The sequence below is a fragment of the Lepeophtheirus salmonis genome, chromosome 11 (genome assembly GCF_016086655.4).
Source record: "Lepeophtheirus salmonis chromosome 11, UVic_Lsal_1.4, whole genome shotgun sequence".
In the NCBI taxonomy this organism is placed as follows: Eukaryota; Metazoa; Arthropoda; class Copepoda; order Siphonostomatoida; family Caligidae; genus Lepeophtheirus; species Lepeophtheirus salmonis.
The window spans coordinates 11,113,803-11,141,101 of NC_052141.2; the positions used below are offsets into that span (position 1 = coordinate 11,113,803).

Genomic DNA, 27,299 nt, shown 5'->3' on the forward strand with positions numbered 1-27,299 from the left:
TTGCAATAGTTAAATAGTCTACTGAAAATAAGATTGTGAAACGATTTGATAACATCTTTTTAATACATTTTAGGCTCTGATATTTAATCAATCAGAGTATTAGAGGGAAATATTTCTGATAAAGAGAAATGGTTTAAGTCTTTTAATTTTTTGGTCCCAAAAAAAGGTTTTAATTATTTTAAACATAGTTGTTTTAGTCCCCTCCTAAATTGCCCAACATCGATAATGTTGGTTTCAAGTAAAAACGTTTCATAATTGATTTAAATAATATTGAATGTATATATTGAGTAACAAAATCTTTGTCTTCATTTTTTTCCAAAAAAAGTTCTTTGTCTTCATTTTTTTTTCCAAAAAAAGTTCTTTGTAATATCTTTGTATTATGGAAATATCATTTAGATATCAAAAAATAATGTATTTCATTCATCAAGTTGATAAAAAGAACAACTAATAAGGTAATTTTCTAAGCTATGAGTAATATACTTATTCAATGTGTCGATATACATCATTAGTTCCCAAGCTTTTACATATAGCGATCCATTTTCAAGTAAGCCTTCCGGAAACGACCATAATTTTTTAAAAATATTTTAATCCTTGTTTTGTCTTATGCGTCAAAATGACAGTTTTTAACTTTAAGCTGTGAAGTCCTTACTTTTTTCTATACTGACCTCAACATTAGAAAAAGTTGTTTTTTTTTAACCATTTTTGCTGAAAATGACTTGTCTTATGAGTTATTTTAACCTGACTATTGTAAAGGGTATTTATACTTAAGATGATTTCATAAAATCAAATATATGTATATTCATGAAACCCCAAAGGAATATTGATATTTATTATTGTAGAAAGCAAATATGACAATTTTGAACTGAGAGCAAGATTACATTAATACTAAAATTAGTAGATTTATACGGGTTTTTTCCTTCATATCCTTTATTAATAAAATAAAGAAATATTGGAGACATTTAATGTGACTTAGAATGACATATGGTTACCTTATAGTAATTGTTCATATAGAATAAATAAATATTTCAATAAAAAAATAGTTATTATACTGTTAATTTATCTGCAATTTAAAACAAATATGGTGTTAAATAGGTAATAATTTGACCCATAAGGCCCGGGGTGTGTATAAAATGTAAAAACCCCAGAAGCGTTAAATACATTCATTTTTATTTTTAAGAAATTGCCATGTATGGCAATTATGAAGAAAATTATCCGGTAACCATAATATTTGCGGTCATTAAGAAGACACCTACAATGCTCCAAGGGGGATTTTTGAAGATTTTTGAGTCAAATAATGCACTCAAAAGCAAACCTCTTTTACTTCCGTCCAGCAGCCTTTGCCACCATAAGAACAAATAAAGGGCAGAGGCTGTCAAATTCGTCTAATCTAGTCCAAAATCTCGAAACTTTTAATACTGAAAGAAGAGTCAGCACAGGTGGTGTGACCAAAACAAAACAGAAACCAAAAATTTTCAATTCTGGCTCATACGTTCTGTTGAGTGACTTAAGGGGAAACAGTTACATTTTGTATGAATTTATTGAAAAGTCTAAATATGTTTTTCACTTTGTATTATATAAAAATTTTATCAAATTGTCGCCTACTTTAAACCTTGATAACTTGAAGATGACATTATCAAATAAAAAACCGGTTACCAAATAGGAAAGCTATTCATATCAGCTGACGATACGTAGTTCAGTTAGCATCATGCCGTCATCATATGAGGAGATAAAGAGCTATAAGTGGAACGAGGAGCTTTTGAGGTCTGCCGTAGTCATGGCATTGGTTAATAATGGAGGTGAAATCTCCAATTCAACGATTGCTTCAACCTTAGGAGTGAATTTACGGACTGTTCAGCGTATCTGTAAGAAGCTAGAGGACACCTGGGATGTTGATGCCACCATAAAGAGGGCACCCAAGGAGGAGGGCGCCGATAGGAAGGTCAAGGATACCGACTTTGTCGACAAGGTGGAGAAGATGGTTGAGGATGCCCCTACTAGGTCCATGAAGGCCGGAGACAGGCCCTGGGTGTGGCAACAGGACTCAGCACCTTGCCATATGTCCAAAATCTCTATGTAGTGGTTAACCGAAGACTGTTATGACGTCGTAACCAAGGATTTGTGGCCTCATAACTCCCCCGACCTTAATCCTTTGGACTATTTTGTCTGGGGCTATGTCGAGAGATATACCAACAGACAACCCAAAGCACCAAGACCAGCCTCATGGACTCCATCAAGGAGGTATTCGGCAACATGGACAATGAGATGCTCAGAAGAGCCTGCGGCCGGTTCAGAGGCCGTATTGAAGCCGTTATTGATGCCAACGGTGATTATATCAAATGAATGGCTACTCTTTACCTATATGCTCGTCATAGTTTTGATTTTCAATAAAAAAGTTAAAAATGTATATTTTGTGTTGTTTTTTGTAGAAAAATATTTTGCCGACAATTTTATCCCCGCTCCCTTTACATTTAGCTAAAAATCAATTAACAACCCCTTGGCATTAGTCTTATTTGGGGATGAAGACCCACAGATTAGGAACCACTGATCCACAAGGTGAGGATTATAACTCTGAAACAAGTTTAGAACTCAATATCTTGACAACCCTCATAGCTATGCTTTTGAAAGTGTACTTATCATATTTGACTGACAAAACAAGACAGAACAAATAGAAAATCCTAGATATATCCTCCTAACACGAACGCTGGTAACCTGTTATTGTGCGTCTCCTTGCCTGGTGTACGCCTAAGGAGATTATTGAATTTACAAAGCTCCCCAAATTGACCGAAAACATTTTTGCCTAAGGAACATTTTGGACATTCAGCCCAAAAATATTATTTTATTTAATGATATATGTGATTGTATATTTTAATTTAATTATATAAATATGATAAAAAATATACTATGTATATCATGTAGATAAGTTAATGATTGTTCTTTTGCAGAAAAAATATTTATTTTATTAATCATATTAAATAACGATCATTATATAAACACAACACAGTCGTATGTGGTTCGAATCTTTACCGTTGATACTGTACTTCTAAGGGCTATGCCTCACTACAGCCAACAACTTATTCTTTTGACTCATTATGAATCATAATTAAGTGGAAATAACTGCACTAGGTACAAGGAATTAAATAAATAGAAAACAAAAGATAGATAAATAACATGCTGATATAAGCATTTGTTTTTACGCCACTAAAGATAATTAAATTCCGAGGATAATACAAGAGAGAAAATGTATTAACTAAATGTTATCCCAGCTTTAATTTGATATTTCAGTCTTTGGGATGGATAAATACTCCAGGATATAATAGAGAATGAAATGTATGTAAAATATCCACTTTTAATGTTCCTTCCTCCCCGAAAATGACTTTAGGCTAAATGACAGGCTAAAATTAATACTTTCATATTTGTAATGCAAAAATTCAAAATTGGTGCAATTTGATCGGATTATTCTGGAAAAATCCACATTTTTATTTGCAAAATATCCCCAAACTATAAATCATAGTCATCCAAATTATGAAATAAGAGATGTTGCAAATTAAAGGTTGCATTTTTTTGTATAAAATAACTAACACTTGAAAACATCAGTTTTGGGTATGAATAATAGGGGATGTCACCTATTTGATATTATTTTCAAAAATTTATAATTAGGAAATTAATGCTGCTCCGATGTATACAACTTATTCTATTGCTCTTTGGAAAAGAGATATTAAATAGCCTGGTTAATGTAACAATGAAAACTTATAAGACCTGACCTATTACCAACAAGCAAAAGCCATTGTATATACTAATTAAAGTAGTCGCTTGAATTCCTTCCTATTTACTACTGACAGTTAGTATTTTTTCAGTTTATATATATTTTTTTTTTTAATTTTCTTTTTTGAAACAGTGCCTTGACATGTAAGATAGTCATAAATAAATCCCGTGTGCATACACAATAATATTTACGGTCTTGTCAAATATATAGGTATGGTATGTATATTCATTCATTTTCTGAAATCTTTTGGTTTGATCAAAAGAGTAAAATCCATATACTTCAAAATAGACCTTGTCGAATAAATGTGCCTCGTCAACACATAAGCAAGCCAGAACGACTTTTCTCAAGAAGGAGTTTTCATATTGCATTTGTATTCTTTCAGAATGAGTTATCATCAATTTCTATTAATAAAAAAATTATATTAACACTTTTTTTGTGTACTGCAAATTGTACTCAAAGTAGCCTAATTCATCGTCACAATAAAAGAATGCAAAATTGATGGATTTTATTTAGTAACACCCATATATGGGCTAATAAGTCTCTTAAAAAAAATAAAGGCTCAAAACATTAGCTAAAATTCGGGACTATCTGAACCCATCCCAGTAAATTGAATAGTGCAGGGCGTTAAAATAAAATTTCTACTTGCTTGTGCTGGCTATTTTGCAATGATGCTATGTCTTGTTTTGTTCTTTTTTGCCGGCCAAAACTTTGGTGAAGTTTTGGGCATCATGGTGACAGCTACTCCAGATATAAAAAGATTAAATTTACAAAAGTTGAACAGTGTAGCGCTTTGAAGATGATTTTTGTACACAACAACAATGGAGATTTGCAATCGGGATGTCTAAAAAGTGACAGCTGTCCAAATTTAGACAGTGCAAAAGATTGGTAAGGCTCTTCAAGAGACTGATGATCCCGGATCCGTCCTCACCTACCAAAAAAGTCGACTGGGAAAGTACAAAGGAAAATCAGTTCAAGGAAAATTATCTAAAAAGTTCCGACAATAACGGATGATGGTCCTCCCAGAGGAGTTTGGGACAAGCAAAGTGACTGTGAGAGCCTTCGTGTAAGAGGACCAAAGATGCAAGTACATGATACAGGATCTGAAGTGGCTGAGTGAACACTTATATGACATCATTGGGAAGGAAATATGGTCCCAATAGCATGGATCTTAATCCGTTGGATTATTTTGTTTGGGACTACGTTAAATCTATAACAAATTGAACATGTCAGCAATCAAAGTTATTCTAATTGTCTCCATCATGGAGATAATGACCCACATACAAAGGAACTACCAAGTCAATACCTGCTCCTCCTTCCAAGCTCTGAACCCGACTGTTAATGATGCTGGAGGCGGACATATCAAATGAGCTCTTTTTCAACGTTCATATGTACAATTCAAGCCAATTTTTAAGTAAATCTGCCGATAAATGTGCCCTTAGTTTAATCAGATTTGATCTTAACACCCGGTAAATCTATTATTGACTCAAATATGTTTATGAAATATTGTTCTGTATACATCTCTGTATCATGTTTTTGTGTAAAATTGTTTCTATGTTGACGCACCACATATTCATAGAAATATAGAATTGCATTTAAGAGTTCATATACTGCATTTTACACTTACAATTAAAGTAGCCAAAATGGATCGTCTCATTATAAAAATGAGTTGATGATATATTTTATGTTAAAAGACAGATTGGTGCTAATATTATTTTAAATCAAATAAAGGTTCACAACTATAGCTAAAACCCTTGGGTATCTTTATTTATCCTACAAATGTGAATACATAGCCTTTAATATGCTCAATTATGTATATATGAAAATGTAAAATAAATTTGGGTTTGGTCCTGATCATTTCTTTTGCTCAAGTTTGTTTTTATGTTGATACATCACATAAGTCAAGAAAAGAATACAAAATACTGGCTTCGCGATGAGAATCTTTGGTGTGCCTTGTACTGTTAGAAATATGGACATATTTTTTCCTAAAAATATTTTTTTTACAAAAATGTTGTCCCATCAAGAAATATTAGGCAATATTCCATATCAATATTTTTAGACAATAGGGTTACGGGGATTTATTCGTTAATTAAAATCCCAAATAATAATATGTATACCTCATTAGAGCGACCAAATTAGCTGGATAGAACTATATACCGGGTGTAGAAAACAGAATGAGACCTTCTAAAAATACAGTTTTGAATAGGTGTTCATGTTGTAAACAAAAACCATATGTATATGTCGCGATGGAGGCAAGAAGAGCCATCATATGCAATTTAATCCATGCAGGGAGGACCACCTCGGACATCGTGAAGGCCTTAAACGTCAGCAAGGCGACAGTCTGCTGGATCAGAAATTGTTTAGCTGATATAGATAACCTTATGGATAACCCCAAGAATAGAAGACCGAACTTAATTAAAGCCATCATGGAGGCCTTTAAGGTCAACCCAACGATGAAAATGTACGAATACGCCAAGAAGGAAGAGGTGCATGGATTTACTGTGGGTAAGGTCATCGTAAAGTCTGGATGAAGGTCGTTTAGAAAAATTGAAAGGCAACTCAAGTCCCAACGTCAAATAGAACTCCGTCTTCAGCGATGACAACAATTCTTGAATTATCTATAGCACAAGAGCAACTGGGTAATGTTTTCTCTGATGAAAAGACCTCTATCGTTGAAGCCGTCTACATCAAGAAAAATGATCGTGTATTATGCTTTAGCAAGGCTGACAACAGCATGAAGACTGTCACCAAAACCAAACCTTCGTTGGGGCTTGTGGCATCAACTGGAGAAGAAATTCCTCCAATTCGGTTTCCTATTAGATATCGGTTACCTGCAGCCAACCACTTGATGGTATTGAATGAAAATTTGGTCCCATGGATCACCAAGACCATGAAGAAGTCCAACTAGGCAGTCCATACGGGCAATATTGTACATGAAGGGATGGATATCAACATGAACTTCTGGTCCAATAAATTTTGGACCCCTCAAACCTTACAGGATTTGGTGGCAATTTTTGAAGAAGTCCTGCAAGGTTCAGCGTCCAATATTGATGTCCTGAAGACCTCTTGTTAACTATCAGTGGAGGATCATGGAAAAAGAAAACGTTGCCAATGTGTGCAAGGTGTTCCGAAGGCGGTTGGAGGCTCTCATTGAGGTGGATGGTGGGCAGATCATAATGAATCCGCACTGTTATAGTAAAAATTATTATAAAATAAAATGTTCTATGTACAAAATCACCTTGATCAATTATGAGTATTTCAATGATTACCTAGAGCCAAGTCTCAGTACTGTTTCTACAACCGGTATTAGTGGGGTAAGAGAAAAGGGTCCGAATCTTTGAGATATTCGGACAATTAGTACTTTGGAGGATCAAGAAAGTAGTGGACAGTCTCATTATGTGGAGGAAGTTGTGAGTGTGTCTCTTATGGAGTATTGGGAGGGTGGATAGGGACTTGGAGTAAATTTGTAGGTCAAAAGATGAGGCCTGACGAGATCACATCTCATTTTGGGTAGTCACAAGGATTTTTTCTGACATCTTGGCCTCATTTCTCAGTTAATAATTTTCTAAAAGAGACAAAATCCAAATCTCTTCCAGTTATTAGTTCCAATTTTTTCCAATACTGTACTTTTCCGAAGAAGTTATTTTCTTATTATTAAAAGGTTGCAATCATTGAATTTCTCCAGACACTATCTCTAATTTCGAGATAGAAAAATAAATTATGATGGGTATCCAAACTTAGACAGTGTACCCTTATGTTCTGAGTATGAATAATTTTTCCTTAAAATTCCGAGTAACACAAAGTCAAAAGATCTTTTTTTTTTTGATAATTAAAAAAAAATTGATCTTGCATCTTTTGGATATAAATTTTGTCAACTCTACAATTTCAGCATTTCAAGAATAAGGACACAGCCCCACTATCAATCACAAATATCTTAATATCCATTTTTACTCTCCCCAAAATGATTTGAAAAACTAATTTTTGATTTAGAACATCATTAATATTTGCTTAGATGCTTAAAATTTTAAACATTTATAAAATAAAAATTACAAAGAACTGTTTTTACCGGAAATCACTATTTGGATCCACTGTTGAAGATAATTAATTATTCAAGGACACCAAGAAGTCACTATCAGATAGCATGAAACTCCCATCACTTTGTGGGAACTTGGGATATCTAGCTTTGAAAACATATTTTCCAAACATGATTAAATAATGAATAGATATACCTGACTACATATATATATATATACATTTATAAGCCTATATACAAGTGCTGTGTTTAAGTTTGAAAATCATAGACCAGTATGAGACTGGTCTGATATTTAGTAGACCGAAATAACTCTGTCCTTCAAAAAAGTTGGTATGTCTTCATTATGTAAAAATCAATTAAGTACCGAACTGAAAAGAAAATCCGTTTCAACACTAATAAATATATTATTTTACGCAGAAAAAGCTACGCCCTCTTCTCTGACATATAACATAATTCATTTTTACGTTACTTCAAATTAATTAAACTTTTTTGCTCTTCCATTTACAACCAGGGGAAAGTGCATTTAGACTCACTCTCGAAAACTTTGCTGCAATAAAATCAGAGTGTATTAATAGATTTTCTCTTTCTAGCTCCTTTGTTGAGATTGTATTTTTTTTTTAAACAAGCGCTAATCTACATATTAATACAAGTAAACAATACATTGCCCTAATTCATACGTCAACTCAACAAAACTTCCTCATTCCACCCTTCCCAAGAGTTATAAATTAGATATGTGAAATATGTAACTCATTACGTTACTTAAGGCCAGGTCGTCTGTCTTTCTAGTGTTAAAATACATATATTTAATGACTTTATCTAACGAGAATGTTGTTCTTTATATACATATGGTGTATTTAAAAGAAATCTACTATGCTCTCTTAGTAGATAGAGACCTTTGGCATCCCCATTCAGACTGCATAAAAAGAAGTATAATAACATTTATATTTACAAAGTGAGGACTCAAAAGTTAGAATCCTCTTTGAGACCGTCTTTCCTCACTTCTGAATGGTTGACAATTTTTGTACTTAGTGCCATTTGAAAGAACTGACAAGAAGCTATTCTGAACAGGAAAAATAACCACTTATTGGCTGAATCAAGAGCTCAGGTCAAGAGAACTTCAAGACCAAGCATCCAGCTCAGATATTGGTCCTTGGAGTGGTGAAGTGAAAACGGCTTTTAAAATTCTCTAATTTTTGAGTCTTTGCCTTATTTTTGAATAATAGTAATGAAGTTTATTGTCGTGTCAATTATTTTAGTACTAAGTTATGTTCTTAGCGACAGGGCCCATATAAATTTGGATCAGTAAAAGTTCTTTGATTATGGGTTCAATCCCAATGTAAGTTATAAAATAATAATAGTTGAAGTAATAGTTCTGAGCATTTTTTCTCCATATTTTGAAAATAAAATTAACATAGTTAGGATAATTCGGTTAAGATGGTTCCAAACGATTTTCTGTTTAATGTTTTGTTCTTCTTGTGCAATAAAATAAGTGCTCAGATGCTGACTTTTTCGACGTCCATTTTACCAGAACGGAATCGTTTGAAATCCTGTTTTTTTATTGATTGCAATACTTTATTGGGTCCATAGGCAGTGAAAAAGAAATCCACCACTTTTGCGTTTCACATTGGTCGTAGTGATACCGAAGAATGACTCAAAGTTTATTGTTCTTTTAATTCCATTTTGGAACGCTGTAAACCAACAAACTCAAAACTGTATACATCAACTACAACTCAACTACATCAGAGGGACAAGGTGTCATCCAAACACCAAGGCCCTCAAAATCACTGTCAGCCACCAATTAAGACTACACCCACAACGGGTTTTCTGTATTCTACCACCCCTTTGAAGGCATCATTACCGCTAAGGGCGGATACATTAATGATTAAGGAAGCTCAATTTAATATACTCATTTTGTTGGAATTCTATTGTTAACTAATAAATCATATGTTATTTTCTTATAGTCAGGGTGAAAGTTCGGTTTCTTCTGTTTTTATAAACAGAAAATGCTTAAAATTTACAATCCCAGTTATTCTACTTATTTATTTTATTCACCATATACGGTGTCCTCACCTTGAATGAAGAATGAATGTTTCATATGGAAAACTTATAAAACAAAAAAAAATGTTCGTCTTAATTACAATTTTTTATTATTACGCTTTGACGTTGGTATTTTATTATTGTTATTTGCATATATAATATGTTCATAAATATATTTGCCGCATTCTGCAACGTACAATACTTTGTTGTTGAGTTAGTAAGTTAGTTGGTATTCATATTATCCAATTGCTAATAAACAAAGGTTGTAAGTCCTCCATCAAAGTATCTGTTCCAAATTTAAAGTAAAACACGTATTTTAGACTGGTTCGATTTTCAACTTTTTTCTGATCACGTGTGAGTAGAAAAATTGTCATTTGGAGTAAAAATGACCTATGCATAATTGCATCGTCCTACGTTATCATCTTTAGGTAGCACATCTTGATCAAATTATAAAAAGAGGCATAAACTCTTTTTTACTTAGGAAATATAATAGATACAAGGAGGAAATTTATAGCTAATTTGGAATTCAAATACTTTTTTTAACTTATAAAATAGAACAAAAAGAGAGAGAACAAGTCAGGAAAAGTGGGTGATTCCGTGGACAGTACGCAGTTTTTTGTCTGTTTTTTCATATTTTTAGAAATGAAAGTCATTATTAATGCTGTTTGTTAATCCTAATTGGTGAAATAAAGCCCTTCTCTCTTTTCTCAAACATGAAAAAAGAAGTGCTACCTAAAGATGACATTATAGAAAATAAAAAAAATTACAAAATTAATTTTGATAATGATTAAAAAACTTTTCTACACTACCTTGTAATCATAATTCGAAAAAAAAAGTTGAAAATAACCCTTTTTGATACTTATTTATTAGGTTTAGTCTAAGGACTGTCGATCTATACAACCGTCGTCAGTCCTTGATAATGGTCCTTGGATTTTTTCTTAACAAAATCGATGTTTTATAAAGCCAAATAAGATATATAAGATTTGTTCCTTGACATTTCTTTTATTTAAAAATATTTTAAATATCTCCCTTGAAAATATCCCATAGATATCAATTTATCAACAAAGTCAAAATAAAAATACTTGGATCCATTTATCAATCTAGTACCGGTAGTAGGTGGAGTGCCTTGGGTTATTAGAAATCTTCCACATTACTTACTATTTTTTATGTGTACGTAGTTATACAATTTACTTTTAAAAGAACTTATCACGACATATTAGTAAAATATAGAACATGGTTTAGAGTATTAATTTGATCACGCGGCTTTACGGATCAAAGTTTTTGAGAAACAACAAAGATTTCGGATATTTTATAATTGTTGGTCTCATTTTGAAATTCCAATACAAGGTAGGGGGGTTCACCATTTTTCTTACTATTAATAAACAAATATTTTATAGTGATAAAATTTGATTACTTAGGTGGTCCCCAAGATGACTGACATCAACAATCCTGACGTCACAGGAAAATATTTTATAACTAGAGAAGCCTTAGTCAGAGCCATTAATTTTCAAACAGACGTCTAAATTTTTCGGAGTGACAACTTCTTTTTGTGCGATTTCAATATGCAATGATTTAAAAAAAAGATATGGGTATTTTAATTATTCCACAAATATAGGAAAAGGCCATTTTTAATAAATAAAATAATTTATTTCATTTTTATTATGATGACGTTTTTCTTTAAAAGGAACTAATACATCTTTTTTTTCTTTTCTTTTTTTAATTACCATTTTGCTTTGATTTCCAAATTTGTTTAAATATTCTTATCTATTTTTGAAAAAAAAAATCATTTCTTTCTGGAAAAAGATGCATATTTTTTTTAAAGGCCCTCTTTCAATTTTTTAAAGTCATTGTAATTTTCCGACTGACTTCCTAGTTTTACTGACACAAATAATTCACAGGACTTTTTTTTTCCTAATTAGAGGTGTTATCTCATAATCAATACTCACATACAAATACGAGTTTAAAAGATAACAAATTTATATATAATACAAAAACTCTTATTGTCAACGTTCTTTAAGATACCCATTTTTACTTTATAAAATACTTGGAATAGAAGAAGAATCCAGTAAATATACGCATAAAGACAACTGTTTCTTCTTTTTTATGTATCAATTGTATATGAGTTCATGAGAATGAAGAATCCCTATTATATTTTTTTTTTCGTTTTATTGGTTCAAATCGTAAGCTGGTGGGAAAATTTTTGTTCTGAGTAATTGTTTTCAAATTATTTCACATTGCTTTTCAATCAATATATTTACTCCACCCGCAAAAAAACAGCATTTTTACTTAATGATAAGCTGAAAATCTTAAAAAAGGCAACTTAGTTGAGGTTATCAACAGCCATAAAAATAGCACGCTAAAAAACCTTAGTATATACAAACCCACATATTTTCTGTTTAAAACAGGTAATCAAGTTCATGGAAAGAACATGGGTAGGTATTTTTTGTTACATTTGATTAATAGTTTTGATAAATTCGTCATTTTTATTAAAGTTAATTATACATTTTGTAAGAAAATATATTCATTTTCTGTGGAAAGGCGGAAATTGTCGTTGTTGTTTCTTTTTGTACAAAAATAAAAAATGAGGTTGAACCTGGAAATTGATATTGGTAAATGTACTCTTCGTAATAAGTATATTAAGTATACAAGCATTAACAGAATTGTCTTCATAAATCATCGAAAAAGGACGTGTTATATAAATATATATGTCTTTTTACATATATAACTATCAGAATACCCGTTAGATAAAGTTATTAATGAATTGTATTTAACCATAGACAAACAGCAGTGTTACATTTTATTTTTCGGGTGGGTGGTTTGTTCTAGGAATTATTTTGAAAAAAAAAATCAAAAGTCCACAGCTGTTCATACAAAATTAAAGTTTTTCAAAATTTTGAAAATTAATTTTTTTGGAAAATATTTCAAAAAATAAAATTTCAACTATTAAATTTTTGAAAATAATAATATTTTTTTATATACTTTCAAAAGTCCATAGACATCAATATTTTTTTTTTTTTTTAAGTTCCAAAAATCAACAGTAATTATGGTAAACTGGAGTAAAAAAAATTGATTTCATAAAATCTTTTAAAAAATTTAATCCAAAAAACCAGCCCCCCATACATATTCATATATAAATATTAAGGCTATGAAGGTACGCTAAACCCACTTTATGGTATATGTTTCTGTACGGTGAAATAGTAAATGGTTTTTTATAGAATTAATTTAGTTTTTCCAGTTTTTGGATATCTTATTCTTTAACAATTTCTTTTCTGTACAAATAAATTATTCTTTAATATACATAGCTTCTCTAAAAAAACAAAGGTTGATATAAAATATTCACAGGCTTATAATACTACTATTCATTAATTTATACAACTGATTTGCTAAAAAATGAGCTGGTCTACATTTTCCTGATTTATCAAGACCAATTAGTTTTCATAATATCGCCAGCTGTCGAAAAAAATATCTCCCTTAATAAAGATGTACATATATTTGCGAGGTATTTTGAAGATAACTTGGAAGCATTGGCAAACTTATCTAAATAATCCCTCCGCCATATCACTGTGTTTTTGTCTACTGGGATGCATTTTGTAAGCCTTTATCTCTTTTTCTATTTATTTTGGATAATATTTTATTTATTTTGACTCAGATTCGTGGGTATCACCGGATATTTTTGCCATGAATGTTTTTTTAGAAGGTGACGATTTATGATTTATTTCATCAGGACAAGAAAGTACTGTGGAATTGACTTCTTTAGGTTTTGATAAATAAAATATCCATAATTTTATAAAATCAAAATATTTAAAGCCTGACTAAAGGTATTAGGATTTATACATATCGCACCGAGAGTAATAACGTACTGAACCGTGAGGGGCGTACTAAACCGAACCGCAGTGAAACACCGTAACGTACCAGTCCTATAACTATAAATAGTCCTGTGGACGCCCTAGAAAGGTATTAGTATAGAATCAAATAATTTTGAAATTATTTGAAGTCAGAAAAAAGAAAAAAAGTATGAACGGGGTGACCCTGATAAGCTGTTTCATTAGATTCATTACAACAGCTTGTAGGTAATCAAACGAAACGTCATGACAGCTAAGCTGCCTTTTTTCAAAAAAACATTCTAGAAATTATCATGATTAACATGTTGATTTTCGGTTTCTTTTTTTTAACAAGCCCAAAATACACACGATTTTCATCACTCTATCAAATTTTTTGGAAAGGCTAAGGTTTGAGCTTTTGACGTGTCTCGAGTAAAACTCATCTATGAGAACTTACAATTTATTAAATATAACCAAAAAAAAACTTGACTTGTGGGCATAACAATTGAATAATACACAAAACTCGTCAAAGAGTGACATATTCAAATGCAAAAGAATAAAGTACCAAGTATGCACTTTTGAGAGTGATGAGTAAAACTTGGAAGTAATTTTATAAGAAATTTGAAAAAAATGGACTCTAAATTTGAGGATGGTTACACATAACTAATTAATATGTATTCATATTAGGCTGGTTAAAAAGTTCGTAGCCTTTTTCGCTCAATGTCTTTAGTGAGCTATATCTCACGAGGTATATATATTGCATCAAAAAAGCTTAAAGTATGCTGAAAGGTTAAGTGTACACTTATAAAAAGTTTAGTTTTGTGAACCCAGTTGTGTGTGTCTACGTTCCAAAATGGAAGTAAAAAAGGAGAAAATTCGATTCATTCTTCAGTATCACTACGACCAATGTGAAAGGCAGGGTAGGCGGGGAGAAATGGTGCTGTTAATGGACACAATAAAGTATTGAATGCAATAGATATGCGGTATTTCCAACAATCTCATTCTTGTAATATGGACATCAAAGTTGAGGCACTTCAAAAATGTCGATAAAATAATGGAAATCTTCAAGTAGGACCGACATATGAAGACTTATTCCATTGTCCAGGAAACTGTTTGGAATCATCTTAGTCGGATAATACTAACTATATAATTTTTAAAGTCAAAATAAAGCATTAACGCTGAGAACTTTTTACTTCACGTATTATTACTAAGCATAAGTTCCACTAAAAAATTTGACTGGTTATAGACTGACTATAGTTTTCACTTTTGATTACATAAACTGTTAAAATATATGGTTATATCCACGATTCAAGTAAGTTAAACTAACTTTTAAGTTAATCTGCAGAAAATAAATTCCAAATACAATTTTTAAATTACAGGCTGTGAATATTTTTTTCGAGTATGATTTTTGAATGACGAGTTTATGAGCGAACAAAAGCGAGGAGGAGTCACGGGTATAACTCGTAATTACTCGAGTTTGAAGCAAAGATTTGGAAATACTCGAGAAGTAATATTTAGCTACCGGCATATCACTTGGCAATCATTAATTAAAATATGTGCTGCTTCAACATAAATACAATCTTATGCAGAAATCAAGAAAAGGAGAAAATTTCATTAAATTTGTTAAGTAACAGTAAACAATTGAAATATAATTGGTGTTTTATACCCGCATTTTGATTTTCTTAAATATGTGGTGCGTTAACATAAAATAAATCTTTGTTCTTTTTTTTAAATCATATAAAACATGCTTAAACAATTTAACAAAGAAAACACGTTTATTTCGTTCAAAATTGTCTTTTTCTCAATAAAACAATAATATTTATTTTATGGACTGCAGTGCCTTAATAGTCGTTAAGCCATGGGGTTAGCTTAATATATATTTTTTCTCATCAAGAAGCATTGGAAAATTACAGGATGTTCAAAAATTGATGGTGGTTTAAAAAAAAAATGAAATAATCTAAACAAGTTATTTTTTTTTTTTTTTGACGAAAAACTTTATTTGCTTCCTAGTATGACAGCTTTTAAGCTTATTACATTTTTTAATTCACCCTCTGAAGTTGCTGACGCATTTTCATTGAGTTCCCTTCTGGACCAAGGCGGCTCACTAATTTTTTAATGGAAGACAAATCAGGATACCTTTCTTGTCATATGCAGTCCAGTGTTTCCGCTCACGACCAAATTGAAGCCGGGCCTTCCTTTGGTTTCCTGAAAGTTTGGGGGTGCAGACGAGGTTTGTATGGCAAAGCATTCAATGAGTGCCTCAGGTAGCTGTGGACAGATGCCTGAGATATTGGATATCCCTTTGAAGTCAATATTGCTGCAAGTTTCCTTGTGGATTGCTTCGTTTTGGTCAAAGATTTTGAAATCACCAGTTTGGGAACTTTGCTAATTTTTTTCTTCCTTCCTATAGCCTTCTGATCTGTAATTTCTTACACCAATTCTCAATTATACTGAGAGGAATCTGTGACCCTTGCACAACGTATCTCTGGCTTGATCCACCCTCTATCATGCCAACAGCCTTGGCCCTGGTCTCCAAAGAGTGTTTTCTCACCATTTCGGATATTGAATTTCAACTAACATCCTGTGGTTGATCCTTTTTTACTGATGTATGATGCAATCATCGAAAATTATTGAATCAGAAAAATTCAATCTCGCCTAATTATTGTATCAGCCAAATTGCATTTTATTCCGAGCAAAAATATTTTTTTTTACTATAAAACGGATATTTTTAATAGCACAATCAATTTTTGCAGAATAACTCACAAACTAACTAATCTATTCTTATAAAATTTTAACAGCTGTCCATTGAAGCTGTGTACAATCTGAAAATGAGGTAAGTTAAGATAAAAATAGGACCATTTATGTGTGAAGCCCGTACCTTTTCAGCCCATGTGTTACAAATATCTTGATATATCATACACCTATTTGAGTAAATTAAATACTTGCTATGTAAATTTGTTGAATGAGTTAAGACACCCAAGAATAATTTAAACTATAATTTAGGATCTAAATTTATTTAAAATACCTATATTAGCCAGGTTATGACTCCTTTCAAATAAAATCCATCCATTTTGGCTACTTTAAGTTAAATTTCTGCACACCCAAGAATAATTTGTTATTAGAACTGCAAAAAGTATAAAGGTACTAAAGATAAATGTTCTTATCCATTGCTGTGATCATTATTAATTAAATCCGAGGTAGTGAAATTCATTTTCTACTACATACACAACCAGATTGAATAAAAATTCGAATGATTCATAAAAGACAGAAAGTAACCCTAAGGATTTGTTAACTGGATTTATAATTGTAAGTCCTTGTTAGAATCTGAGTAGAATTCTTGTCCATACCCTTGATTATTTCCTTCTCTCACGTCACTGGTGATTGTAGACGATCTAAGGAAATGTAATGGCAGCTAATCTGCTTTCCTTCAAACCATTCTTCAAATTGTCAGGATTACCTTGTTGATTTCTGGTTTCAACATTTTTAACATGTCCAAAATACACACGATTTTCCTGTTAAATAAGGAGTGTAGGAGGCCATTAAATTTTGAAAGGTCATGGTCAATTTAATCCAATGTATAATTGACTGGATACCCCTTGATATAGGTAAAGAGGTGACATCATTTTCCAAACATACATAGCGTATTTTATAGATTTTTACATTCTATTCCGAATTTTCTTTAGGATTTTATTGTTAGTCAGAAATAAAAGCAAATATCATCAACAAATCATAAACCCCAAAGAGCTGTATTTTTTTTATTTTTTAAAGCAGTGGTCCTCAAACTTTTCTAACTGGGAGTCGGTCAACGCTTCACAATTTTGCTGTCCACCCGGTTGGGTGAAACTATAGCAATAAATGCGAATTTAAACTCTCATCCAACTTTATCAGCATATTGTTCCAAAAATATAAAGCTATTATAACATCAAAAGTATTAAGTTCCTCTTTTGTTTTCGTCTCAAACATAGATAATAAATAAAATAGAAACAACTAATTTGTGAACTTGTGAAGCTTGGTACTAATTGATCAACGGTTTGGAGACCACTGTTTTCAAGGATGTCTGAGTTGTAAAGGCTTTTTCTATTATATTCATTTTTGTTACTCTTAGTCAGGTATTTACTCTATAATTATGTAGATTCTTTTGATTGATACTACAAAGAAAAAAAAATACATAATATAGAAAATACATGAATTGACGAAAATGATAATAGTAAGAATTCACAGGTAACAACATATGGGGCTCGTCAATGCAGAAGCAAGCTAGAAGGACTTTTCACAAAAACGCAAAAAAATTGTAATCCTCAGCGACGAATTATCGTCAGTCTCTTTAGACATATTTTCTTGTTAATCCTTTGTGTGTGTTGCAAATTAAACTTAAAGTAAGCAAAATACCAGAAAATAACAGATTAATTTTGTATAGCCATATCAGGGCTAATATATAGGGTGACCAGAAATATACTTAAATGAATTGGATGCTAATTTACGACATCTTGGAAACATTTTTTTATTTTTTTATACTTTGACTTACATAAACATTTAGACTACTGCTAATTTCATTTCTTGTTATCAAGCTTGAAAAATGGTTTCACAAGAACAAAATCTATAATCATTGTGAGTCCTTCTCAAGTCCAAATTTTCTCATTTCAGGGCTCAAAAAGGGCCTGGCCTGATCTCTCGACCTCAACCCTCGGGACTATTATTGGTGGAGCACTGCCGAGAAGAAACCACCAGCATTGACTACTTCAAGTCAGTCATCAAGAAGACAAGAAGGCTGTCTCAGCCTGTTCTTAATTTGAGTGACGTATTGAGGCTTTAATGACAGCTGAAAAATAAAATTTGAATACCTCAAAATGTAAATTATTGACCTCTCAATTAGCCAATTTAAAAGTCTAGTAAATACTAAAGTTATGTGTGTTAAACTATTCCTTGATTTTTTGTAATTTTATTTACAGTGAGCTTCTTTTATCAAATGAAGATTCTACTCTATAACTAAAAATTTGAGGGTATCTACACTCATCCCAATAATTTGAATAATAATCTTATAATTGATTCAGATAGGTCTATTATTTGCTTGTTGTATGCAAAGGAGAAAATTGGAATTTACTCTGTTTCTTAAATCAAACAAACTTATTATAGTATAGCTTCAATAATTATTATGTATATCACGACCTAACCACACTAACACAAAAAATAACATATCTATTTTTATTTTGTTTCCCATCTCTCGATTCATTCGTCTCAACATGGCGATTTCATAATTATTCTTTTTGAAAAATAGAAGAAATAATAGTTCCGACCCAAAAAGGACATATATATTTTTACCAGCAGAAAGGAAAAAATGCGTCAAAAGCGACCCAAAAAAATTTCGATGTGTAGGGACTGATAATCTTTTTTATTACTATTGCACAACAGTGGTGCCATTTTTGCACAATTCTGCCCTCTACTTTGAACATATCGATATTTTGAAGCTGACAATCAAACAGAAGCAGCCGGAATTTGTCAATAGGAGACAACAAGACATCGTCAAGCCAACACATACTTGATGGCGTCCCAGAAGTTCGGATGGGAAGTTCTTATGCTTCCACTCTACTGTCCAAACCTGGCACCATGTGACTACCACCTCTTCCTGCCTATGGGCAACAAGCTTGGGACTACAAATTTGGCCTCAATAAAGGTCAATGAAAATTGGTTACCCCAGTTTTTGGCGAATAGGGGCAAGGGCTTCAATGAAAAGGGTAATATGAAGTTGGATTCTCATTGGCAATAAGTCAACAAACAGAATGGGGCATTCTAGGCTTACATCGGATGACTATAACACTTCTTATTATAGCATTGAGTTAAAGCAAAAAATACGAAATAAGTTTTCTCCAACCTAATAATATGTAACTCATTTTAAAAATTATGGAGAAATAATATGACAATGATAGTCTGGGAGTACTTAAAAGAGAAGTTGGTATGATTGAATAATTTAGCTAACTGCAGATTTTATTTTTATTTTTGTCTTTTTGGAGGAAACGTTGCATGATACAATTAAAGTAACGACGGATATCTAACCTGATTCCACTTCCTCTTATGACGGCTTATAGATAACGTAGTAAAACGTTATGATAGCTAAGATGCTCTTCTCTAAAAACATTCTAAAAATTGTAAGAATTTCCCTAATCATTTGTCAATTGTCATATTTTATACAACACTAAAAATAATTGAGAAACAACAGGTGCACTCTTATAAGTGCAAGACAATATTTAATATGAACTGATGAGAAATTGCCCAAGACCAAATTTTTATTCAGTTCGGTCTTAATTGATTTAACCGTAGACCAAAATTTAACCCCTTTTCCTCACCTAGCATGATTTTTTAGCTGCACCAATATGATTTCTGCCAGTGGTTCAAAAAAAAAAATTGAGTTTAACCATAAAAGATGTGTCTAGACAATGTGCAACCTCTAGTTGAAATGTGAATATAAAATTTAAAGTGCATTTTATGCAAATAAATAACTTGATTTTTTCCAAAAAAAAATCAAAATTTTAATGTTTCATCCTGAAAAAATCTAGTCAAATAGAAAATTTTCTTGATTCTCATGAAGCACTATCTTCTGGGAAATACTTTTTAGGATAATCCAGAAAAGGTCATAAAAAATAGGTCAATTTCTCATTGGATTAGTTTTGATGGTAGAATTTAAATTTTAATGTTTTATTTTTGAAGTCATGTCGTTGTTTCCTGCTACACCCACATTGGGAACTACTGATATATTTGATAAATTTAGCTTCATATGACGATATTAGTTACTAGTACAAGAATCACATACACAAAAATACATGTGGCCTTTCAACATAAAAGTATATAATGATTTTTCTCAAAATAAAGTCTGTATTGTGTTTGCTTTCTTCCAACAGCTTATACAAGATATTCGTATTAACTCTTTGTGCCTACTGCAAAGTAAGTCCAATTACAGTACCAATAATTGATCATCACCATCAAAAAACAAAAAATGAACAGACATCATTTAAAAGAGGTCTTAACGGGATCACTAAAATTATCTTAAAAGAAATAAAGGTTCACAAATACAGCTAAAATTATTGGGTATCATAACTCATCCTCGTAATTTGAATACAAAAACTTTAATGAATTCAAATATTATGTCTATAAATATTCGGCTGTATGTATATATCAAATAAAACAATAAATTGGGATTTTCTTCTTTACTCCATTTTTCTTTAAGAGTGTTCCTTTTTCTGACGTTCCAAATGTAGGAAAAGAAAGAAAAAACAAAGATCAACCTCTTAATCTTCACACGTCTGTACACACTAAAATGTGAGTTAATTACCTTAGCAAAGTAATTGGAAAACATGAAAATAAAACACAACATGGGCTCCCCTGGCCAATGGCCATAAGGTCAATTATATTTGCAATGAAACCTTTGACGGAAGTCTGGAAAAAACCAATTTTGTAGCCTATTTCATCAGTCTTAAAAATGATGTAATTAGTTGTATCTGACAGCTTTCTCTCTCTACTTAAGTTTCTACGGGACACATCCTAGTATATGGTGTTAGCATGCAAATGAATTTACCTTGTAGATCCCAGGTTTTTCAAACAATGGTCCATTTTCAATTAATGGTAAATTTTCTGGGATTTTTATTAAACGCACCCTGTATAAATATTAAACTGTTCCGTTTTCCAGTTAATATTTTTTAATTCTCATAAATGTAGCATTCATGGATTGTTAATTGACTTATAGTAAGAGACTGAATTACCTTGACCAATAACTCGAAGTGGAGGCTCGGAATCACGTCGAAATTCTTTCAGTCTATTCCCATTCTCTCTTCCACTGGAAGAATGTCTTTTTGTGACATTATCAGAGGAGGAAGAGTGTCTAATGACTAAATTTTCCTTCTCTTGTACACTTGGAATATAGCCGAGAGATAGAGGTGACTCATAGCGAACTACTCCCGGGGGATACACGACAACAGGAGTGGTTCCATGTGCGGAAGTAAGGAGATTTGGAGGAGCAGTGGGAAATGTTTGAGTTCCATTGGGAGAAACGATCTGTGAGTCCAAGGGATTGGGTGTAACGTTTACAATTGATGTTGGAGATCGGTTCGGATCATGCATTTTTGTATTTTGCTTTTGTTGAGGGAGAAAAAAAGGAGGGAACGAAATGTTTGAATCACTAAACCTTTTGATTTTTTTTGTTAATTGAAGAAAAATAATATGGGAATATTAATAAAATTTCTTTTAGAACACCATTTTAAGGATGACTTTTGTCTGATGAAATTATAATCTGAGTTATAAATACAAAAATCCGTTTTTATAAATATATTTTTTTACTACACAAACGAAATCAAAAACTCTACTTGAAATAAAACACTCTCAACGAATGGAAAGAACTGTATGAAGACAGAAAAGAGGAAAAAGTTTACACGTCCTCGAAAAAGAAAAAAAGGACGGCCTTTAAGGTTGGTTCTTATGTCCCTTCCTTTTCCCACTGCGGTTTGATAATGCTTTAAATACTGCATTATTCACGGTTCTGTTTTCCCCCTCCTTACCTTCATTTTTGTCACACATTCAAAGGGTGTATGCCTATATTATTAAAGTCTTGAAGGAGTTGCGAACATTTAGGTAGCGAGTGACGTATGTCTTATTTTCAACAAAGAGAAGAAGTCATAAATCCCCATAATTGGTAAAACCACTTGTAGCATCTGTGAAAATCCAACTTATCTATGTTGTCCCTTTAACGCACTCTCTTTTTGTAAAATAGATGGTTCAAACCTACACAAGTGGAGAAAAATTGACAAATTCGTTGTCTTAAATATTTGGAAAAGGCTTGGATCCCTCCTTTAAATCCATCCGGGAGCACTAACGTAACTCTGCTAAACTGTTCATCATCTGTTCCAGGTTGATGAGTGTTGCCTAAAATTCACACCAAATTCACCTTCCGTAATTTCAGATATTTTTAATAAAAAATTACTTTGTGCCTTGACCATGAAGTATTGTTTTGCCAGCTTCTCTGCTTTTTCATAAAAAGTTACCACAAAATTTTGGATTGGAAGTACTATCTAAGTAAGCTCTGATCGTTCGGGTGATATGCATTACTAAACATTGTATTTCATCAACACTATTTTCCTCAAAGTTGTAGAAAGACTTATCCTTATATGACAAGATTAGGAATATTTAAAAGTAAGAGAGGATAGAAAAGAAGATTGACACAGAATTACATTTTTTTTTTTAAGCCTCTCTAACGAATTTGATGAAGACAAGGGCTTTGACGGAGGATTTGAGGTTGTCATCTTACACAAGGACCCCACGCCACCTGTTGATGGGCACTCTGAACGAAATGAGACTGGAGAGGTACAAGAAAGTTCGTACGTGTATCAAGGCAAATGAATTCACAGTAAAAAAATTCTCTGACGAGAACATTTTCACCGTGGACAAGATCTACACCCCCCAGAAAGACTGTTGGCTGGGGGATCAAAAAGGAGACAGATATAGACTTTTACAAAAGTTGTTCAGTATTTTGAGTTATGAACATAAAGCCATGTTTAATTCTGGCCAGACTAGATTCATAGAACTTGGAGGAAATTTTGATTTTTTGATAATAAGTTTGTTTTTTTTAAGGCATGGGCTGTCAATTCGAAAATGTATCAAAAAAATTAAAAATCCAAAAAAAAAAAACACAACAAATTATTGTACAACCCGAAAAAGGAATAAGTATGAATTAAAAAAAAAGGAAATTAGGAAGAGAATGAGCGAGTTCTATGTATCTTCAATATGGTTGAACAAGGAACATGGCAAGTTAGCAATTGAATGACAATAAATAAGTGTCAAGGTCAATGCTGGGAAAAATTGCTTCATATCCAGCCAAATCAGTATTTTACCAAAGTCAATTACATGTTACATATTCAAGTGTGTCAAACGGGTGGAGGTTTAATTATATTTACATCAATTGGACAGAAAACACAAAAAATCCTGCATACAAAGAGGTTTTGCAATAGAAATTTACCTTTTATTTAATTATAGTTTAATCGTCGGAGAAGTTTATGCATTTGAGTTGTGGAGAATTGTTTTTATTTGGTCCATTGTGATTATCATTGAGAGTGGTTTTAAGACTCTTTTTTGGTGAAAAAAAATATATCAGTGCGTTAGCAAATTTTGACAAAATACGCAAACCCTTATAGTCTATGACGTCACTTTTTCTATAATTTCAAACTTAATGTATCGTACCGACTGCTGGCAGGGAAAATAGATTTTGACAAAACACTCAACGTCAATATAATATGCGTGGTGGAAGTCAGACATCCGTCATACATTTGGTATATTATAACCTTGATGTGTACAAACCTCACTGTGATATTCTATATATATCTATATTAACATAACTAATTTATACATACAAAATAGGTTGGATGATATTGAATTAACATGAATTCCGATAATACAGCTGTAATATTGTTTCTCATATTCAATTCTTATTTACTTTTCTTTTCTGTCATATGCTTATATATGTCTTCGAAATGAATTTTGTGTGTTGACAAATTTTATTTAGTTGTTTTTGCATTTGATATGTGTCAAAATGATTAGGTAAATTTCTGAAGAGAGGGATAATTATAGACTAAAATGTTTATTGATTAATTATGCATATAAAATAAGAATCTCAATAAAAAATAATATATATAATAAGTTGCAGTCAAATAGAATTAAAATTTTATTTCTATAACATAATGAATCCTTTAAAAGTCCGAATTAATTTTAAATAATAGGCTCACTCGATGGATGGTTAATTCTCCATTACGGAAATCCAAGTCAGTTTAGATACTAACCTCATTTATTTGAGTTGCTTGACTACAACCAAATGATCCAAGTTAACAATAAAATCGTCCTAAATGCATTTGGCAACTTGGACAATTATGATCTTTATTCTGCATATTATCTAAGAAACAGGGTATACATGCACAAGGGATACATCTTTTAAAAAAAAAATATAATAAGTGTATATGAAACGTTGTTGATATGGTTATAATTACCCCACAAGGCCTAATACACCTCCAACGATCCAAGCTATTGAGGCAGGTGAAGATATGATTGAAGTTCTAATCTGGGAATGACATCCAGGGCAGGTCATATAAATTGGAGTTCGCCCATAGTGAATTGGACCATTTTGAGTCTGAGAAGGCTTTGTGTTTGGGCCGCTATATGATGGTGGTGCATTTACTTTTAATATAGGAGGATCTGTATTGATGAAAGATACGCCTCTGGGCTCTCTATCAGCAAGTTGCATCTGTGGTTGTTCTGGCCCAAAACCTTGGTGAACAAAACCGTAATTTGGAGCACTGGCTATAGGAGCTTGAGGGTCTTGATATATATATCCATCTTGTCGATTCGTAGAACCTCCAGGAAATGAAGTGCCGGAAAACGACATTGCTTCAAAGAATGTAATTACAATAATGTGTATGAATTTTGATAATCGTCTTATCTATACTTTATAAAAAAGATAAGTATGTTTATATAGAAAAAGGTTAATAGATAATATCTAATTGTGACCCATCAATACAAGAACAAGCTAGAATAAAAAAATTAAGGTTGGATTAAATTTGTGTTCATGTCTGGGGATGGGGGGTCGCAAAGGTGCTGTAACGCCAAAAAAAAATTAATTTTCCCTTAATATCTAAAGTTTTCTGGAGGAATTTTTCTTCAAAAAATATAATAATTGAAGTTTAATTTTTGAAACTTTTATCAAAGTTTTAAAAACTTTGAAAGGTAACTTAGTTTTTCATCCTTGCCCGACGTGAACCCCCCTGGACTTGTTTGTTTGGTGTGTTTTGAAGGGCAACACAAACAAGACTTCTCATCCGAATGTCCATGCCCTGATGGCTCTGCTCGCGAAATAACTTGTTCTTAGACTTTCACAATAACGATTGTGCTTCTCTTCTCCCGGTGTTGAAACCATCATTCAAAATGGAGGAGCATATTGAATAAACGTGATAAAAATTGTTGAATTACCAACTTTTGTTTCAAAATGGCACCAAATAAAAATATGGAGAAGTGAAAAGTTTCGAAAATAATTGACTCTATCTTGAAAAGAAAGTTCAATGCTCAGGGATTAAATAATAATCACAACGATAAGCATAAGAAAATTCATTCTTTCGATTACCAACTCCAAAAAAACAACAGGGGGGTTGCTAAAAAATCGAAACAATTCATATCATCACTGAGCACTATACAGGGTGTCCACGATAAATTGGAACTATCTCAAAATTCGACCTGCTTGATAAAAATGGAATTTGGAGTGTATTTGTTAGTATGAAAAAGTTAGACATTATATTAAACAATAAATTTATTCAACATGTCCTCCCTCAGCAGCCACCATCTTCTCCATCCTGCCCCTAAAGGATTTGCATGCCCTGATGACTTCCGTGGAATCGACAGCATTCCACTCCCTCGTAATGGAGCCCTTCAGGGCCGCAATACTCTTGTGGCTGACCTTGCACACCTCCCTCTCCAGTAGTAATCACACGGATTGAGGTCGGGGGAGTTAGAGGGGCAGGTGTTGCGATCCCAGAAAGTGATGTCGTTGGAGTTGAAGAGGTTAGTGGTCCTCATGGCGATGTGTGTGGGCGCTGAGTCTTGTTGGAATATGACATCCCTCCCAGCGGCCGTATCCTTCATCCAGGAGATGACGGACTCCTCCATGACTTCGCAGTACCTTATCGCGTTAACCTTTTCCTTGGGATTGAAGAAGAAAGGTCACCGGTGCTACAGATGACACCCAAGGTCATCACGGAGGCCGGGAACTTTGTGGTGAAGACTGCAGTCTCCTTGGCAAGCCACCTGTCATTCTGGACGTTGTAGCTCCTGTCGACAGTTCAGTTCTTCTCGTCGGAGAAGAAGATGATTCTTCCTCCATGGTTCTTCAGGTCATTGAGGAGACACTTACCGTTGGTGAGCCTGGGGGCCTTCATGGATGCCGTGAGGATGTGAGGTTGTTTGGCCATTTGGTATGACCTGTACCCAAGGTCCTCATTCACAGCCTTGGAGACCAGCTGTTTTCTCACTTCACGATTCTTAGCCAACCTGGACAAGGAAGTCCCCGGCGATGCCTTGATGGACTTCTGGAAGCCTTCAAGGAAGCTGGGAGTGCGGATTCGGTCATTTCTCATGTTGTGGGCCTTGCGGCAGACCTTCCCCTCAACCTCCCAGGCATTGAAGACCGGGTACACCGTGGTCTTGGGGTAGTTAAGAAGCTTGTAGATAGCAGAGGGCTTGTGTCGCGTGTGAGCCAATTCGAGGATGGTGTCTCTCCTTGCTTGTTCCATGATTACTATTGTTTGTTGTCAAAACAATTGTGGTGGAAGTTATAGTGTATTGTTCACACAACCTTTTATATTAGTAGGATTTAACCACGAATATCCACATTATGGATCTGGATGAAGTTTAAAGTAGTTCCAATTTATCGTGGACACCCTATATATATTGATACCAGATGTATATCATAGACCAATGAAAATTAAAAGGAAAAAAAATGTGTGCAAGAGAATATATGATATAGGTAAAGAGGGATGTGTGTAGAGAAAAAACTAAGTTTAGTGTTTTGCGTTCAAGGAAAAAAGGATGATACGTGTGCTCTTTCTTATTTTTTTTTAATAATTTTGTGCGC

At 32.8% G+C, this 27,299-nt stretch overlaps 1 protein-coding gene across 3 annotated transcripts in view; it reads right to left on the bottom strand.

Moving 5' to 3' along the window:
- The window catches only part of LOC121125947 (band 7 protein AGAP004871), a 333,305-nt gene extending 311,266 nt beyond the window's left edge, over window positions 1–22,039 (bottom strand). For 2 of the 3 annotated variants that reach the window (XM_071891629.1, XM_071891632.1), the window contains exon 1: window positions 21,403–22,027. In XM_071891629.1, the coding sequence (XP_071747730.1) occupies window positions 21,403–21,760 (358 nt within the window). In that variant the 5' untranslated portion in view covers window positions 21,761–22,027. Of the gene's footprint in view, window positions 1–21,402 lie in introns of all 3 variants that reach the window. The other variant, XM_071891631.1, reaches the window with a different exon arrangement.
- Between the last annotated feature and the right edge of the window lie 5,260 nt (window positions 22,040–27,299).